At 41.0% G+C, this 19,019-nt stretch overlaps 1 protein-coding gene across 2 annotated transcripts; it reads left to right on the top strand.

Annotated features, from left to right (window-relative positions):
• Window positions 1-1,442: 1,442 nt before the first annotated feature.
• TCTN1 (tectonic family member 1) lies at window positions 1,443-18,917 on the top strand. Of its 2 annotated transcripts, XM_077835066.1 has the most exons (15): window positions 1,443-1,764; window positions 5,436-5,556; window positions 8,629-8,759; window positions 9,647-9,816; window positions 10,479-10,566; window positions 11,748-11,857; window positions 13,565-13,585; window positions 14,202-14,330; window positions 15,392-15,517; window positions 15,911-15,993; window positions 16,461-16,601; window positions 16,917-17,073; window positions 17,381-17,506; window positions 17,994-18,138; window positions 18,633-18,917. In XM_077835066.1, the coding sequence occupies exons 1-14, from the start codon at window positions 1,458-1,460 to the stop codon at window positions 18,135-18,137; spliced, it is 1,854 nt and encodes a 617-aa protein (XP_077691192.1). In that variant the 5' UTR covers window positions 1,443-1,457; the 3' UTR covers window position 18,138; window positions 18,633-18,917. The 2 variants fall into 2 exon arrangements, with proteins under 2 accessions (XP_077691192.1, XP_077691193.1); XM_077835067.1 differs by lacking the exon at window positions 15,911-15,993 and having other exon boundaries at window positions 16,477-16,601.
• The last annotated feature ends 102 nt before the right edge of the window (window positions 18,918-19,019 follow it).

Raw genomic sequence — 19,019 nt, forward strand, 5'->3', positions numbered from 1 at the left:
AAGGGACAGATAGTAAGACAGAAAATATCAGATTGCTGCTATATAAATTCATGGTATGCCCACATCTTGAATACTGCGCGCACATGTGATCACCCCATCTCAAAAAAGATATATTGGACTTGGAAAACATTCAGAAAAAGGCAACAAAAATGATTAGGGGTATGGAATGGCTTCCGTATGAGGAGAGGTTAATAAGACTGGATTTTTCAGCTTGGAAAAGAGATGAATAAGGGGGGATATGACTGAGGTCTATAAAATCATGACTGGTGTGGAGAAAGTAAATAAAAAAGTGTTATTTACTCTTTCTCATAACACAAGAACTAGGGGTGACCAAATGAAATTAATAGGCAGCAGGCTTAAAACGAACTAAAGGAAGTATTTTTTCACACAACGCACAGTCTGCGGAATTCTTTGCCAGAGGATGTTGTGAAGGCCAAGACTATAACAGGGTTAAAAAAAAAACTAGATAAGTTCATGGAGGATAGGTCCATCAATGGCTGTTAGCCAGGATGGGCAGGTGTCCCTCGCCTGTTCGCCAGAAGCTGGGAACAGGCGACAGGGGATGGATCACTTGATGATTACCTGTTTGTTCATTCCCTCTGGGGCACCTGGCATTGGCACTGTGGGAAGACAGGACACTGGGCTAGACGGACCTTTGGTCTGACTCTGTATGGTCGTTCTTAGGTTCTAAGACCTTCCCTAGTTGCCCTACCACTGATACAGGCCTGTTGGTGGTAGCAATCATGGGAGTACTAGTGTCTGTGAGCCACCAGCTTTTTAACTAATGTGTCCTATAGACCTGCTCTGAGTAGGATACATGATAAAGTGATTGAAGTGCCAATGGCTAGTCTACACTGGAGCGGCCCTGACAGCGATCACCATTGGTGGAGCTGCAATGGTGGGAAATGTGAATATTCCTGGTGGACAAAACCGCAGCATACAATATGCTCACATCTACCCACGCATACTGAAGTCCGTGGGGATTTAGCCTGGGCGTGAACTGCAGGACTCAACGGCCCAAGCACCTACTAAAGAAGGTGCTACAGAGACTAAAGAATGTCTGGGCCCGGGCACCTATGTGGGGCCCGGAGCATGTTGCTGTTCTGAGGTGTACAGCACCTAGCACAATGGGCTCCTGGGCCAGGGCGCGGGCTTCTAGCTCCTACAGCGACACAAATAATAAATGACAACAAGCTATGGACAGACTGACCCCATCTCACCCTCCCTTCTTCCAGTCTGGAGACACACACTGAGGGCCCTGCGGCCCCCCGACCTCCGCCATGACAGGGACCAAGCCAGCCCGACCCCGACCCCATCCCATAATGCCCCGGGGCTGGGGCTTGGCCTTTGTCCCGTGATGCCCCGGGGCTGTGGCTTGCCCTCTCCCATGATGCCCCGGGGCGTCGCCTTGGTTACCGAGGCGCTGGCGCGAGCGAGCGGGGCTCGCAGGAGCCGGGATGGCGGCAGTGGCGCTGAGGCTCGGGATCCTGCTGCTGCTGCCGCCGCTCCCGGCCGTTAGGAGGATCTCGGGACAGAGCCGCTCCGCCAGCGCCACCGCGCAGCCCTCGGGCCCGCCCGCCCCCTCCCTTCGAGAGACTCCCCGCCGCCCCGCCGCCAGCCCCACAGCTCCCGGGCCCGGCGTGGGCTCCTCCCCAGCCCCGGAGTCGCCGCCGCCAGAGACCCCCGCTCCGCCCGCCGCCTCCCCTGCGGCTGCGGCCACTGCAGCGGCCCGGGCTGGGCCCGGGCCTGCCCCCGTCACAGACGGTGGGTACCGCCCGGCGAGCGGCTGGGGGAGCCGGGAACCGGCTGAGGAGGGGATGGACGGGGGAGGATCAGGCCAGGGGAGCAATGGGGATGGGGCGGAGGATCTGTGGGGTCTGGCTCGGGAGGTGGGGGGCCCTGGAGGCTCTGGCTGGGGCGGGGGGGATCTGGGGCGTCCTCCCTGCTCCCAGCACTAGTCCAGCACCTGCAGCTTCTATCCCTACAATTCTCTGAAGTCCTGGGTGGCACTTCCAGCGGGATGCCATCAGGGCCTTTGGGTGACTCCTAGGAATCCTCGATGAAGCATGGGCCTGCTGAGTGTATTTAGAATATCGATTTGTAAATGGTTTTTGCTTCTTAACTACTCCCTTTGGTTCCTTCTCCCCCTCTGGCTTCATGCCTTCTTCTATGCCTGCCTATGACTTGGAACAATCGCTTGCTGGCCAGTTTGCCCTTTTATTCATCCTGGAAATCATCCCCGTGAAGCCCCACTTCTGTGGGGAAGGCGTTACTGAAAGTCTTCTTGCTAGCAAAGCCCCCCATCACCTTTCTCTTCACTTTTGTGCCTTGCATCCTCCTTTTCAGAAGCACATTATAAATTCTCCAGGTCAGGGACCCTACCATTTTTGTGTTCTGTAAAGCCCTGTTTACATTTATGGTGCTGCATACTGAGTAAAAACACTTTCCTATAAGAAATTGGAAACATGCATTTTAGAGTTTGCTTTTCCCCGATACACGTAAGGGTTGTTTTGGTGGGGTTCAGGATTTCGGTAGACCAAAAGCTCTTTGAAGAAGTGGCTGTGTTTTGGTTTTGTGTTTGTACAGTGCTTAGCATGATGGGATTGAGGGCTGTTAGTAGGGCTCCAAGACACTACTACATTACAAATAATTTTATGCTGAGAGAGACTCATCCTGACAATATCTTTCAACTGGTAGCTGTGTTTTGCATTTCACTCCTGATTTGTCTCTCTTGAAAGCTGCTGCTGACCCCACATCACTTGAGGAACTAAGAAGTTTGCCCACGTGTACTCCTTTCCAAATGTCAGGGGACTTAAAATCCCTCAAAATTGATCCCTGTTTTACATTTCCAATTCAGGATTTTGGTGCCAAATTCAGCTAATAGAACTTCAGAGAGACAGTGGGTAAGGTAATATCTTATTGGACAACTTCTGTTGGTGAGAGAGAGACTTTCAAGTGTCCAGAGAGCTCTTCAGGCATTAATGAGAACATGTTGGACACTGTCTAGGTGATCAGATAGCATCCAGTGGGCCATAGTGAAATTTAAAAGTTACAAATTGAAATTAAAAAAAATTATAAAAAGTCATCTGTATCTTGACTGCCAGCTGTTGTCCCTCACTTACTGTTGTTCTAGACCAGGGATCTCAAATCACCACGAGGGCAACATGAGGACTAGTACATTGGCCCAAGGGCCGCATCACTGAAACCTTTTCATACAATGATGCAAAAGTATAGTCAAAAATGAAAAAAAAATATCGCATGGTATTAAAAGTCAATGTATTAACTTTTTAAAAACTAATGCGAAGAGGGGTTTTAATAAACACCTGTAACTATTCCTTATGTGGTCAGTAACACTGATGATTATCTACACTAACAGTCTATCAACATAGCTGTAATGGCAGGAACTTTTTAAAGTAAGTTCATACAAAATATGTTGCTCCTTTTAACTACTCACAGCAAAGAATCATACATGCTGAACTTCATACCTCAGACTGCTTGTCTAGTCCATGAGGCCCTACCCCACCTCTTCCCTGCCCCCATTCCAACCCTTTCCCCAAAGTCCCCGCCTCAGCCCCGCCTGTTCTCCACCTCCTCCCCGCTCCCTCCTGGAAAGTCGTAAGTGCTGCCAAACAGTTGTTTGGCGGCCGGAAGTGCTGGGAGGCAGGCAGAGGAGAAGGGATGCGGTGTGCTCGGCAGGAGTGCACGGAGAGCTTGGCTACGGTGGAGTTGGCGCCTATGGCGGGCCTCAGGAAATAACTGGCCCATGTGTTTGAGACCCCTGTTCTAGCCTTTGGCCCTTGCAATCCGTGGGTAAATACATCACTGATCCAAATTCCAGAGGCTTTGGAATCAAGATCTCTAGTGCCTCCCTCCAATCTATATTTACTTACATAATAGCAAATGACAAAAATATAATGGTGAGCAGTGGCCAGGGTGCTAGCCCTGCTGAGTTGTATTCCTTGCTTTGCAACTGACTCTCTAGAGGCTTGTTCAAGCCTTGGCTTTCCCTGCCTTTACAATTAGAATAGTAATGCTTGCTTACTTCACAGCAGGCCATAAGGCTTAAATGATTAAACGCCTTGAAATCCTGTTAAAGCTACTATGGATGTGTAAAGAATAACCATTTTACTACTAACAGAACTTGGCAATTTCATATTGTCAGTCAAATTCCCTCACTTCCAAAAATGATATTCCAAAGAATGTTTTGGTTTTGTCTTAAGTGAAACAATTATGGGGATTAAAAGGAAAAGCAAATAAACTTACTGATAGGTGACAGGGTACACTACTCACCACAGATGGCACCCCCTTCTGAGGATTGCCTCTGCACAACTAACACCCCTTCCTGTGGTTGAACTCCACCATGCTCTTTTGCCAGCTGTGGCTCCTCTTTTGCTTAAGGATCTGTTGCCTCCTCTTCATGACTCAGCCTTCCAGCCAGGTCATTCAGCCTGTATCCCCCGCAGGGTGCCAAAGTCCTTCTGCAGGCCTGATCTCAGGCAGTCTTATCTAGCAGTGCCCTGATTGTGCCATTTCCCTAGTGGCCAGTAGGGGAACCTAGGTCTGCCCACTACTCCAGGTTACAGTCCAGAGACCCTATACCTGCAAACTGTAGGCCCCTTTCACTCAGATGCTGTTGCTCTTTCCTACATCCTCTGGTCCTCCCCCCTCACAGGGAGTAACTGCAGATTGTAGTACCCTATAGTCTCAAACTCACCTCTCTACTCTCAGGGAATGATTACAGCCAGACTCTCTGTTGCCAGCATCTTGGCTTTATAAGCCCAGCCCAGTTCCTCTCCAAGCTGGACTTCATCAGCAAATTAGGCCTTAGCGTGCCCTGGCTTTCCTCCAGGGGCAGTCTATAGGGGGTTAATTGAAACTAGAAAAAATTTTAAGATAAAGCTGCAAAGATTATATGGAAACAGGAGGAAAGAAAGAAAGAAAGAAAGTTCACGTCTTTAAAAAAATCAACTCATATTGAAACATCAGGAAAATATATTACTGTACATGGAGCATGTGTTGTCCTTGCAATTGTGTGGGAGTTATAACAAAATGTTTTATATTTGTGTTAGAATCTAAACAAATAGATCAACATTTATTAATATGACTTTTTCTATATCAGTATTGGGTAGTGATCATATTTTTTGACATCTTCAAAATTCCTGTTTATTTCACTACGAGTTTTGGATTCCTAAGGAATGCAGAATCAGGTCTCTCGTATGCCCTTGATATTGTTAATTGCTCATCATATGGTCACTTCTTGAGAAAATGTGTATCTTAAATAATAATTCATGGTTTTAAAAACGATACCTTAGGATTTAGATATAAACATTTAACTGCAGTTAAAGAAGGACACTGTGAAAACAAAAAATATAAAGAATGTTTTGTTAGGCATTAAAATTCATTCCTAATTTTATTTTAAATCTTCTTCTCTCCAGTTGCTACATTGTGTGTTTGTGACCTCTCGGTGGCACAGTGTGATGTAAATTGCTGCTGTGACCCAGACTGCAGTGCTGCAGATTTCAGTCTCTTTACTACATGTTCAGTTCACATTGTCACGTAAGTTCATAAATAACTTTTTTTTTTCAGCTCAACGATGCAGAGTCCCATCATATTCTCATTGAATTCAATGGATACAGGCTAGGGTCTGCACTGTGGGCTTGTTTTCCCACAGAACCTCCTTGCTGTGTGACAGGGCACTGCATTCACCCACCATCCAGTCCTCAGTACCTAGGCAGTCATCAGCACAGCTCTACTGGGCCTGGGAGACTCAGGCCTTCATCTGAATCCCATGGGAGTCTTCCCTTTCTGGGACTGTCATAAACAAACTAATGAAAGACAGCAGCAGGCCTGCCTTCAAACAAGGGACCTCCAGCAGTCTGTATAAGGGTTCAAAGCCCTCAGGTAAATCACTGACAGGAGCTTTGAAATAGACATTCAGGGTATGCCCAGTTCTGCTTAGACTGGCTGTGGTCATGGAGGAGTCTTTGTCCTCATTTACACTTCTCCCCAAACTGGGCTGGGCTTCCCTCTTTTTAAAACTCTTCATCCAGGCCTGAAATGCCTCACAGATGTGGTGGAGCAGGGAGGCTTCAGTTTAGTCCTGCTTTTTAACCCCTTCCTGTCCAATGGGGGGTTTGTATACCTCCGTCACAGTCTGGAATTAGTTTTAGTGATATCTCTTTACAGCTGAAGAGAAGTCCCAAGGGAGGCTGATAATGGTCTCTTGTTGGGACATGTGTCTGTTTGCACTGAACTGTTTCTGGAATAAAAAAGGGAGCTGTAGGTTTGTAAAAGATCACTTTTGAGTGGGATGTGAATATTTAAGGCTATGGAGCTGAGCCTCTAATTGTTCTGATGTCAAGAATTGAGTGCTGGCACTATTCTTATTAATACTTCAGGAATGACTTCAGCCTACATCTTGACATGGAGATACAAAGGTAATTTAGTATCCATTATAGCACTGGGTGGCTATTTGGAACAGATGTTTGAACTTCTACATTAATTTCACTGTGCTATGCCTTGGATTGTAATCTCATCAGACCTGTCAAACTAAGCAAGGTCATGTCTGTCTGTTGCTCGGATAGGAGATGTTGAAGGAAAATGCAGGTTTTGCAGGGAGTGATGTAGGTTACACCTTTCCCTCGATGTCAATACTGACTCAGTGCCTTATCGTGACATTAAGGGCATTGTTTTTGCGGGTGCCATCTTTAAGAGAAAGAGTAAAACATTTGCAGCTTCCTATCAATACAATTTAGAAGCTGGAAATTAGGAGCATTAGCACCTGGTAAGCTGGTGGTTCTCTCCATGGACCACCAATAGTCCATCAGTGTTAGTTTGGGAACCCTTTGCTGTAAGAAGTCCTAGTCCTAGGAACGTGATAGCATCATGGCCATCATTAGATAATGTGAGCTTTCCTCTGATCTCTCTTTTAGGAGCAAGCATAGAATCTCTTCATCTCATTGGCAATTTTTGCCTTTCTAAAGTAACATAGTAAAATATTAAAATATAACATGATAGTAATATAATGCTGGCTTATTGTTTGTCTTTTGTTGCTGTTTACAACCTATTTCAGTATGTAGCTTTGCACTGGTATCAGCCTCTCAAACAGGAGTTAAGAAAGCTCATTTTAGAGTCTGAATTTAAAATAGCTCAATGTGACTTCTCAGAACAATAAGCATAGCTCTTCAACCCACTTCCTGCATAAATTAGCCCAATCTGAATAACTGAGTTTATTCTCAGTGCTTTGAACTTTGAATCATTCAGCCACCTGGGACTGCTATTTCTTTGTTCTTGCCACAATGCATATTGCCACCCATTTATAGGTATTTTATATATATATCGGAAAGGTGTAATCAAAGCCTTTTTGAATGACAGTTGAATCCTCTGCTATGAATATTTTATTCTTGTCAACTAGAAATGCATAAAATCAAGCTGTACTTTTTTTCTCAAGCTATCTTTTGTGACATGTCAAGGGATTGTCAATGGCCACAAGTTTTACATCTCACTTTTACATCTGATTTTAAAGATGGTAACTTTCATGTAAGCAACTGCTGTAGTTGCTACAGGGGTGTTATAATTATGAATAGGAGGGGAGGTGGTTTGTGGAATCCTGAGGGAGCAGGAATATAGTCCATGATGTGGGCCTGTTAAGCTGTGGTTCACCTTATGAAATAGTTTACAACACTCTACCTAATGGGTCATGTCTAACTAGCATAACTTAATAAAGGAGAAATGTAGTGTTCAGGATTATATAAATTCCATATATGCCATTTCTTTTAATTTTGATAATGTTCTTTTACTGCTTTTGACCACTCTGCAGTATCCACTCTCTCTAGCATATGAGGAATCACCGTCTCATATTCAAGTCCACCAGCCAACGTAGGGGGGATTAGTACTCTTCAGAGTGTGACATTTACCATCCACTGAGGTCTTATTGGAAAACCCCACTCACTATTGACCATACCCACTGCAATACCAAATTCTCTTGTTGATCTTCATTGAGGATGCTGGTAACACATTGTACCTATCCTAAAGTGACTCAATATTTCCCCTCCTTGATGTTTCTCATTCCATCCTTTGTCTCCTATGTGTTGTGAGCAGTTCATTATATTCTTTTTATGAAGATGAGTGATATGATTCTGCTGCTATCTCAAGTCCATGCACCTCATTTTCCCCTGATCCTCTTGCAGCCTTCTCTATGTTCAACCTCATTCCGACCCATCCCCTACCTTCTCTCTGGTATGAATAAAAGCATTTTCTGAATGTCCAGTCTTTAACATATATGCCATTGTGGTATCTGAAGCCAATTGGATCCCATCTGAGTTGTCATCTTTTATATCATTGTCATCAAATGCTGTCCTACTTTGAACAGTGGCTATTATCACATCCCTCTGTTTTGAAATCTGTGAATGAAAGATATTGGAGAATGGCTAATTGTTGTTGTTTTTTCCTGGGATAAACAGTATAAAATGTTAAACCTTGTAAGGGTGCATAAATGATCTTCAAATCTTTACTGTAGTTATCCATCTCCACTGTTGCCTTCCTTCTGTTATAACAATACATGCATATAAAGATTTTAAAATAACATTGTCAAAATTGACTTTGTTGGATCTGTATATTTGTTTGCAGAGGTGACAGCCAGCTTTGCACTCAGGAAGCAGCTATATATTCAATCAATGTTGCAGCACATCCACCTGAAAGGATATTTAAATTAGTTGATCAGAACAATCCAAGTATTTTCTGCATTCACGCTACAAACTGTAAGTAGATCTGTAACTCATGCTGAGCAGTGCAATGTTGTCATCTTCAAAACTTTTTGGATGACAAAAATAAAGACTAAAACTGCAAGTAACCAAACTTGCAAGAAGACTGGTTATCCTGTATGGTGATGGTCTGGTGCTATACTCCTTGCCCTGACAAAACACTAACAGTTTTATCAAAGGAGTTTTGCCCCCATACAGAGCCTCTCTATAGAGAGAATGGGATTGGGATCTAATTAGGGCTGGTTGAAGATTTCTATCAAAACTTTTTTCAGTGGGAAATTGGGCTTTTGACTAAATTAATATTATTGCAGAAAATGTTTGCTTTTCTCAAATGTTAAATTTTTCATCAGAAAACTAAAAATGTTTAAATTTTTAGATGAAAAGTCAATATTTTCTGCAGGGGGAACTAATTCTAACTAGCTCCAGTTGTGACTGTGCAACTGGTGAAATTTTTTCCAAATCTTCTGATGTCAGTTTTGTGGGGGCTTTCACATAAGTGAAACAGAGTTCATGCTGTAATTTTTTCATCTCACCATGACTGTGAAATAGTAATTTAAGCGCTATCCATTAATTGGTATGTCTTGGTATCTGAATGTATGATCAAATCAGAGACTTTGGTCTAAAAGGTCCCAAATTTAGGAAAGCATTTTATCCTGTGCTTAATTTTAAGCACATGTTTAAGTGCTTTTTTGAATCAGGGCCAAATTACGGATACCAGCTAATACCTCCTAGAAAACTTTGAGAAATATTCATCTTATTCTGATATTTTCCTTCCCATTTTTAAATTCTAAGGGTATGTTCCTGTCTCCACAATGGAAATGTTTGTTACTAAACACAATTTTTATAACTTAAAACTTTCTCACTTATAAAATATTTTTTCACAGATAAACAAGCACTGTCCTTTATTCCTCCTGAAATGCCTACTTCACAAAATTTTGATAGTTTGCTTAAACAGTTTGAAGGTGTTACCTTCAGTGCTGAATCTGATGTTCTCTTGAATACTGAATTAGATGCTCAGAATTTCTCTGATACAAATGAAACTGCTAGATATGAGGTAAAAATAATCTGATTCTTTTTATATTTGCAGTATTTTAAATGTACTTTCTTTTATCATAAAACACTTGCTCGCTAATGAATCTTTCCATATATAATTGAATAAACATTGTTTGCATCAACTTAAAGTTACTTTTCTGAAAAATACAGACTTCATTATAGTCCTTCATTAAATATAAAAATTTCAGAGCAAAAGACTAAAGTGCAGCATTTGGCTTTAGTCTTCTACAAAATCAAAGTGAATTTTTAACATCTGGGAAACATGTGCAGCTTCCTTATGCTACTTTTGCTATTGTTGGTAAGAAAAAAAAAAAGAGCAAGATGCCATTAAAATCTAGCCAGTAGGGTTTATCTAGTCAGTTGTCAGTGCAAATTTCTAAAATATGGACTTTGTAGTCTTTGAGAAGATTTGTTTTATTTTTATAACAGCAGATAAGCTGGAGAATTTCCAGTGATTGTAGCAGATCTTTAATTTAGCAGTCAGTTTACAATGGTAACATGATCTTGGCTTGAGATATTGGTGGGTGGAGAAGTTTGGTTTATTGGGAGCCATGGTAGAAGCAAACAAAATGTTAATAGTTCTGGTTAAATTTGTTGTATATTTTATGAATCTTTCTGTGTACTGAAAATCTACAAGCTTGGGTTTGCCCCTTTATTTGGCAGTATGGTGTTCCTATCCAGACGGCTGATGCATTTCTGAGATTGCCCGCTCCCCTTGTCTCCTCTCAGTGCTCCGATGCTAATCCTGCAGGTTAGCAAGTGCATTCTAATTCCTGTTTATCCTCTCTTTAGTGTGTGCTTTTGTTATCCTGCCACGCCAATTTACAGATGATTCAAATGAACTAGCACACTTACCTGTTCAACCGTGGGTAAAGTTTCATTTATAAAAATGGTACTTAGCTTTTTTAATTCCTTTTGGTCATAAACAAGAAATTGTGTTCCATGTAGACTGAGCCATTCAGAGTCACAAATATAAATCACTGAGTCCCATTAATAGGTTGCTTTTCTGTTTTTGAAACTGAGCCCCTGTGGCCTTATGGATGCAATAGAATTAGTGTGAGGGTGATGATGCAAAGTGGGATGGGGTTACATGAAACAAGGCCCAATCCTGCATACCTTGGAGGGAGTCCCCACTGAAGCCAAGGAAGTTCCTCACATGAGTAAGCTCTGTTTGCCTGAGTAAGAGTTGTAGGATTGGGTCCTGAACTTTCATACCAACAATATCCTAAAATGCTTCAGAGATAAATACAGATGGTATATGTTACAGAAAATACTAGATGGGAAATAAAAGTATTGGCATAAGGTAGATAATGGGGGAAGAGAAACTCAGAAATCCCTAGTTAAAGGAAGAATGATGAGCTTATGAGAGCTGTAAATGCAAACATAAGTCTAATGGTAGATTTTTTTTGTAAATTTCTATTTTTAGGAAATAACGTTTAGTAAGAATGTGACCATGTCCTAAATGAGCATACATGCACATAACTAATGATCTATGATAAAATCATGAAAATCCTCTTTAAACTATGTGAAAAAGTGTGGCTCTCTTTTCTGTCTCTAAACAAAAGTAAAAATGCCAAAGAAATGGAAAATAAATTCCCTATTTTTTTTTCCCTCCATGACAGTTAGTTTTAATGAAAAGGTAAACTCTTAGTTTTGAATTTAACCTTAAACATGAGGATTTTCACTACAAAAGTGATAAACCTTTTTAGCTACAGTTGTACCAAAGGCTGCATAATAGGCACTGATTCTAAGGCCCTGTCTACACTGGCAAGTGTGTGCGCAGTGTGGAGATGTTAATAGACAATCTTTTAATTGACAGCTGTCTAAGCATTACTTCCCATTCACTTTCTGTGTTGCATTTACTTGAGATTTTTGTCTTTTGCTTTTCATAATTGTGTTTTCTTTAGTTCTCTCAGTAATACTTTTTTACAGGTTTTCTAGTAAACCAGGCTGTGAAATGCAGTAGAATGATAAATGTGGGAAATTGTAACACCACTCAAGCACTTAGTATGCTGTTTTACACCAACTCCAGCATTTTAGCAGTAAGTAGGGTTTTGAAACACAGCTGCTGACTGACAGTTGGTATTTATTTCCTATCTCCTCTTCACATCTTTAGAATTAAGTAATTTCCATTTCCTAAGGGAAGTGGGATGATGACTGTTTACTTTATATAGGAGTTTAAATGGGATTTGGAAAAAATCTTCATAACCATCATACCTTGTAGAAATAGCCATTCCCTCCCACCCCCCTTTCAAGCTCAGAAAAGAAAAGCACTTGTTTGTTGGGGGCTTAGATAACCAAAAGACAGCCTGGAAGATGTGAGTTTGTGTATGATTCTAGGATTGCTGTCGCTGAGATAGTGGACTTATTGTAGAGGCATGGGTTTCCACTTTCGATGTACATGCCTAGGCCTTCATAAAGAGCCTATTGCCAAGAGTCTAGATCCTCAAAAGTATTTAGGCTCCTAACTTGATTTCACTGGAAGTTAGGAGCCTACATTCCTTTGGGGGTCTGGGCTAGAGTGCCAAAGGTGGTAATGGCCAGGGTTTTGGTAGAGTGAGATTAATTTTCTTCTTTGTGTGTGTGGATCCTACTGTAGGTACGCATGCACTTCATGGGCCCAGATAGGATGTTTTTGAATAGCAGTGTCTGGGGCTATACCTGTGCCCTCTGCCTCCTCATGCTCCCATAAAAGGCAGGTTGGCCATAACTATCCCTCAGTTCCCTTTTTTACTGGAGCAAGACAGAGCCCTGCTGCTGTCTAACCCACTATTGTTCTAGTTTAAAACTTACTTTTTCAGCAATAAATCTTTTTCCTATTCTTCCCTTCTTAGTTATTCTCCAAAAACGGGAAAAAGGAGACATTTTGACAAACATTGGGCCGTGGACTTAGCCACAGTTGCACAAATGACACATGGGCATTCATTATTATTCTCAGCCAGTGAAATCTCCATCAGTTTTGCTCAGTTTACTAAGACCAACTTCATTGTCTTGACAGCACTGCAAACAAACCCAGGACCTAAACATTCCTGATTCTGCTTTGTGTGCCTCTGCCAACAAAAAACAAAGTTTTAGTTGGTTTAGTTGGTGATTTAATGCAGAATGCAAGAATCCATCTTGGAGCTTGTGGAGCTCTACAGAATTATTGCAGCATAAACTCTTGTCAATAAGCTAAGCAGTATGACATACAAAGAACTGTTATGTAAAGTAGAGGTGCCATTTCTGAAGCCGTTTTTTTGATACAACTAAACTTTCATAGTATATCCTGCTCACTTTATCTTCAGAGTCTGTGTTGCAAAAAGGCAGGCAAGACTGGAAATAGTAAGAGCAGACACCAAGTTTTGGTAACCTTTTAAGGAAATCTTAGATCCACCTATTCCTTGCTGATTTTATTATTATTATTATTGTTTGTGGGAGTTTAGCCAAAGTTAGGGCCTGATGCAAAATCCATTGAAATCTAGGAAGTTTTCCACTGATTTCAACAGGCACTGGATCAGACCATAAGGACTACACAATTTTGCTCTTAAATCATGAGGAGTAGCTAACACTTTGACACTGAGGATAATATATGGTATTTCTAGTTACTTCCCTGATGTGAAAGCCATTGTCATATTAGATAATTGTTGGTAGAGGAGAAGGAAATAGACAAAGCAATTAAGTCTTAACCACTTACCTTTTTATTTATTTGCTATTTTTTGCTAATGATTTAGCTGTTGTTTGAAATAGCTTGTTTTTGTTCCCTCCCCTAGGTACCAAAGTCAAGTCAGCTGGTAAGTAACATTATTTCTTAGATGAGACACACTTGGGATGAAATCCTGGCTCCACTGATGTCAATGGAAGTTTTATCATTGCCTTCAGCAGGGCCAAGATTTCACTCTTGCTGTTTAATCCAAGCAAAATATGCAGTTTAAGCCAGTTAGCCTGTCTTCTGTCAGCAATGGTACAGTTAACAAGTGAAAGGGTGCTCAAGAGCTTGGAGCTTCTCTCTGAGATGATTTATTAATTCTGGTGATTGAATCCCCACCCAAGTATAATTATAGACTCTAGGTTAGCTCATAGGTGCTATTAAACATGGAACATCTGACTGGTGTTCAGCAATTCATGTAACAAGACCATTGTTCTGTTCCTCTTGAACAGAAACCTCAGGCTAGCGCTTGAGGATTTTAGAGCATGCCCTTCGAGGGTGCAGACAAACGCTTGTAGCTTCCTGTCTCTAGGAAGCAAACTACTACTTTCCAGGAAGCCGCTGTTCTAAGACTTCCGAATGATAACAGTTGGAGTTCTTTTAAACAGGAAAAAGTATAAGTCATCCAGGCAGGATCATAGTATGTGCCTTACAGTTCAGTTATACCCAGTATTCAGAAATGACACTTGTTTATGTTTCAGGTTAATGTTACTGTCCAGACCATAACTGTCCAGTCTCTGAGTGGAACACGTACTCTGCTTAACAGTAGTGATGTCCTTTTGCTCCCCAAGAATTTGGATAATCAAGTGTGCATAAATGTAGTTCTTGGGGTAGGTACACATTGTTTTTCCTCTTTGTACTAAATTAAAGGCATGTATGTATTAGATCACTCCTACTTCTCAAACTATTGGAAATCATGACACTTTCAGCTAACATGTGGTGAAGAGAAACTTGATCTTTGGGACAACAGAGCCTTACAACATACAGCATGGTATCCTACAGCTGGATTGGAAATGCACACTAATGCAAAATGGAGCTGTGGGATAAAATCCATCTCTTATTACTTAAGATTTACTATTTGTGTGTTGCAGTTTACATAGACAAGATACAGTCTCCAGGAGCTTAGAATCTAAGATGAGTCTGAGACAGGATGCTTGGGAGAAGAAGGAATACACAAAATAAGATTAAATTGCTGGTTGAGTTGGTACAACGCAAGTTAGTTTATTTCTTTACCTTTTCTGAAAATAACGAAACTTGAGGGTTGGTATAGGACAGCGAGGTAGGAGAGATGGTGTCAGGAAGTCAGTTTTGAAGAAACTGAGATGCATTAAATCATTCCTATTCACCAATAACTAATGTATTGATTTTTGTTACATTTGTATCCTTTATCTCCTACATCTATTGATAGGAATACTGATCTCTCTTTGCAAGTATTACATTTTTCTCTTAGGCTAGACCACAACTACTTCCTTGAATGTCACTTCTGTAGTCAGTAGATGAATGGGAAGATAAGTAGGCACTCTTTCCTTTCCCCAAAGTTCCTTCCTGATGAGGAGAAAAGCCAGAATATAAAGGTTATTTTTTCCCCAGACTCCATCAGTCCTTACCCATTAACATTTTATAAAACCATATGCAGGTATGTCTGACTTCTAATATGTGGCCACTATAGAATGATCAGACATGTACTGATTTAGTGATTCAAATCCTGCCTCTACAGCTACATGACTTTACATGGTATTGCAAATGAGAAGGTGCATGTTTCTAGATGGTGGTGATCTTCCAGCACATTTATCCCTAAAGAATGGGAGAAGTGTGGAAAAATTCCGTAGATAGTCTGGTTTTTAGCTCATTTTTTACTTGTTCTAATTAATATGGAAAACTCTGTTTTCAGGTGAGTTATTCTATTACGTACACGGATGCAGGAGAAATAACAGATGCAGCTGTTTCTTTTGTCCTGGGGACAATTAACACTAAAATGCTTCCAATACAGCAAAGCTTTGAAATCACTTTTACTCAGGTAACGTCTAAAGATATTATAGATGACTTACTGAAAGATAATTTAATAACAAACCTTATTAAACTTCCCTCTGAACTAATTACCAGTAAAGTAGAACACAACTTACACTGGATGCATGAGCCAGGCAGAATTTCAGAGCTGTGTGTTCACATCCTCCAAATGCTTTGGTGGTTTTCCTTTTGAAGGCTCATCAGGTGACTGTACACCTGTCTGTAATCAAGGCAAAGTGTTGCTCTGATTTCAGTAAACCCTCTTATAGTCCTAGGCAGAAGTCTTGTATGAACTGATATTTCAAACTACTCAAGACAGTTTATCCTAAATGAATTGATTGTCTCTGTCTTCCAAATATTTAAGTAAAATATAAGAACTGATGTTGTGTAATTTGTGTTACAGCTAAACACAAAGCCAGTCCCTCTTAGTGGAAATCCCGGTTATGGTATTGGATTGCCTCTGAGGGCAGGATTTAGACCTACCGGATATCCTTTTCACATCTAAATGTGGCTTATAGCAGTTTTGAAAAAGCTTCTTGCCTAGGGCAAGTACTTTAGATCAATGAATGAAATATAAGCATATAGACCATCTGCATGGTAAAAGGTGGGCAAGTAGATTTTGTGCCTGGGTTGATACATCTTCATGATGATTTGCCAAGGATGGTTTATAGCATTATCTTTTCCCAAAGGTATGCATTCCTGCTAGCCCATATTTCAGAAGTATCTACTGGCTCAATTCCTGTACCACTATAATCAGCGGGAGATTTGCCATTGACTTCCAAGGAAACAAGATCAGGCTCTAATTATGTACTCTAGTAATGTTTCTAAACTACCTACAGAGTATCTTATATTATTGTAGCATTTTCACTTGCATTTTGAGGATTTTACTAAGGATTCCTATTTCATAACACAGTCTGAATATTTAATATTTTGCCTTAACTCTCTGCTATTATATCTGGCATTATTCAGAGCACTAATACACATGGTCAACTTACTGTTTTGCAAAGCTCATCTAACCAGGACTGTCTTGCTGTAGAAGGAGTCAGAACCCCAGTATTATTTGGTTATAATATGATATCTGGTTGTAAACTAAGGTAAGAGGGTAACTTTCCATTGAGCATTTATCAGTCTATTCTCGATATAATCCACTAGTAATGGTTCCATTTACCTGATTAGAAAATCTTTAGGTGCTAGAACTTTTGTACAATGTACTAGTAGTGGAGGTGGGTGTTGAGTACTTAGTTTTTTAAAAGTAATTTAATGGAATTGTCTTGGAATAGCTGTGTGTGTGTATATATATTATTACCAGCTATAGTCAGAAGAATAGAGCACTGTATGAGATCAAGGGGAAATTATTGCTATGCTAACCTACAAGATTTCACTTAAATTGATCTTTTCTTTTCTGAAAGAATCACTGCAAGTACAGAATGTCAACTCTTGGCCAATATCATCTTGAATGTACTGAAAGGACAAAATTTTCCAGAATATGTAGCTTCATTTGGAAATTCTCAGGCTCAAGATGTATTGGACTGGGTGCCAATCACTCACATCCAATCTTCAGAACAGGTGAAAATAACTAATTTTTCTTTTAAGAACACGCACACTTGAGTCCTCAGCTGCTGTAAGTGGGCACTGAAGTCCACAGTAAAGTCAATGAAGCCACAGTGATTTACATCAGGTGAGGACCCAAGTGCTTTTATGCGTGCATGAATAGTGTACCAGAGCACAGGGATAGCAGCATTGTCTATTGAGGGGGACTATAGAGTTACTCTGGTAATTTAAAAAACTCCTCCATTGAGCTGTTGGGTAGTGTGCATGTTTAATAAAATGAATGAAGCATCAATCAATATAAGCTAATTTGTAATGTTTTCAGGGCCTATGCCAAATCCCAGTATCATTTGAAATAGAAGTGAAGTGGACTAAATATGGATCTTTGATGAACCCACAAGCTAAAATCGTGAACGTCTCAGCAACGGTCATTACTACCATACTGGCCCAGGTATGTGGTTAATTTGCTTGCTTTAAGAGTGGAAGAATGTGTTTTATTTAGAATACTAGAGGTGGCGGTTTATTATACATTACCTATGAGTTGTACATGACAGAGGCCTTGTTATATAAACATTGTTGCTCTTATGTTTCCCTTAGGGCAGGTCTTCACTGGCAACGTTAAAGCGTTGCTGCAGCAGTGCTTTAACGTGGCTTGTGTAGTCGCCGCAGAGCGCGGGGAGAGAGCCCTTAGTCTGTCAGAAAGAGATCAAGATAAAACTTTGTTAGAATGTACTGTATCTATCAGTTTTCACTGCAATTCAAACAAGTGTGGACTCCTTGCTACAAACAAGTTTCCAGTGAAATTGTACCCACTACTCAAAAAGGAAATTCAGTGATGTCAAAGTACCTATGTTACCAGAGACAGCTAAATATTTAACCCCTAGTGAAAAATCAGCTGTATAAAACCAGAGTGAGCCTAACACTTATCTTTATTGCAGACTCATTTTGGAAGTGAAAGAACTATTCAGATAGCAAGTTCTGTTACTTTCATTGATGTTTCTACACCGGCAGAGCCAGGCTATAAAGCTCCACCAACAATTGATGCCAAGTTACCCTTTGATTTTTTCTTTCCATTTGTTTAATGTAAGTATATATCTAAAACCCATTCAAGTTCTACTTCTTAAACTAAGTAATCACTATGCATTAGATGAACAAAGCCCTCAGCTTCATCTGCTTTTAAAGATAGTAGGAAATATGCCGCTTATTGTAACTCTCTTTAAAAAACAGGCAGGCTGGGGATTTTCCAATGTCCTCATTATTGGCTGACCTGCTTGTATGGGAATCAACGGGAGCAGTTCTGCCAACACCAAGTGCTCTTGAAATCCCACCCCTCAGTTTTCACACTTCAAAACTGTGCTTGCACACGTAGTAAGAGTGCACTCACTGGGTGGGCCTTTTCCAGGACCTTGGTCAAGTTTGCACTGAGCCTAAAGAACAATCCTGCTAGCTGGAATAATCTGTTATGATAGGTTATTTTGGAGCATAATCCTCTTCAGTAGTGCGCTAACTTTTACACACGCCACTGCTTTAATGTTTTATTTTAAGATCTTCAGTTATGCAGTTCCCTTTTTCTGCAGCCCACATGCAAATGAAAATGAAGAGCAAGAACTGAAGAAATAATACAGTGCAGAGTATTCCAGCCTGCTGCTGAGGACTGGATGTAGCTGATGTGGTTCTTCTCTTGTTCAGAATTGCACGTGGTGGGACTAATTGCACAATTAAGTACAACAGCACCTCTAGAAGTGAACGCTACCCAGCAACAGGATGATACAACCAGAGCAAAGATTAGCGAGGAAGCTCCTCTGACAGAAGACAAATGGGAATAGAGCAGGAGGTGGTTTAGAGACAGAGTAATGCTGAGCTGTAAACTAAGTGACCTTCCTCAGACTGCACTCTTACCTTGGTTGTCTTCTTACATTGCAAGCTCCTACTGCATATTGCAAATGAAGAACACAGCAAAAAAC

The sequence above is a fragment of the Eretmochelys imbricata genome, chromosome 15, assembly GCF_965152235.1.
Source record: "Eretmochelys imbricata isolate rEreImb1 chromosome 15, rEreImb1.hap1, whole genome shotgun sequence".
Lineage (NCBI taxonomy): Eukaryota > Metazoa > Chordata > Testudines > Cheloniidae > Eretmochelys > Eretmochelys imbricata.

What these genes read in the sequence shown, in the direction of transcription:
- TCTN1 (XM_077835066.1), top strand. Translation starts at nt 1,458, where the DNA reads ATGGCGGCAGTGGCGCTGAGGCTCGGGATCCTGCTGCTGCTGCCGCCG. An exon ending in TACCAAAGTCAAGTCAGCTG is followed by an intron (nt 13,586 to 14,201) that starts GTAAGTAACATT and finishes TTTATGTTTCAG; the next exon opens with GTTAATGTTACTGTCCAGAC. An exon ending in TTACTACCATACTGGCCCAG is followed by an intron (nt 17,507 to 17,993) that starts GTATGTGGTTAA and finishes TCTTTATTGCAG; the next exon opens with ACTCATTTTGGAAGTGAAAG.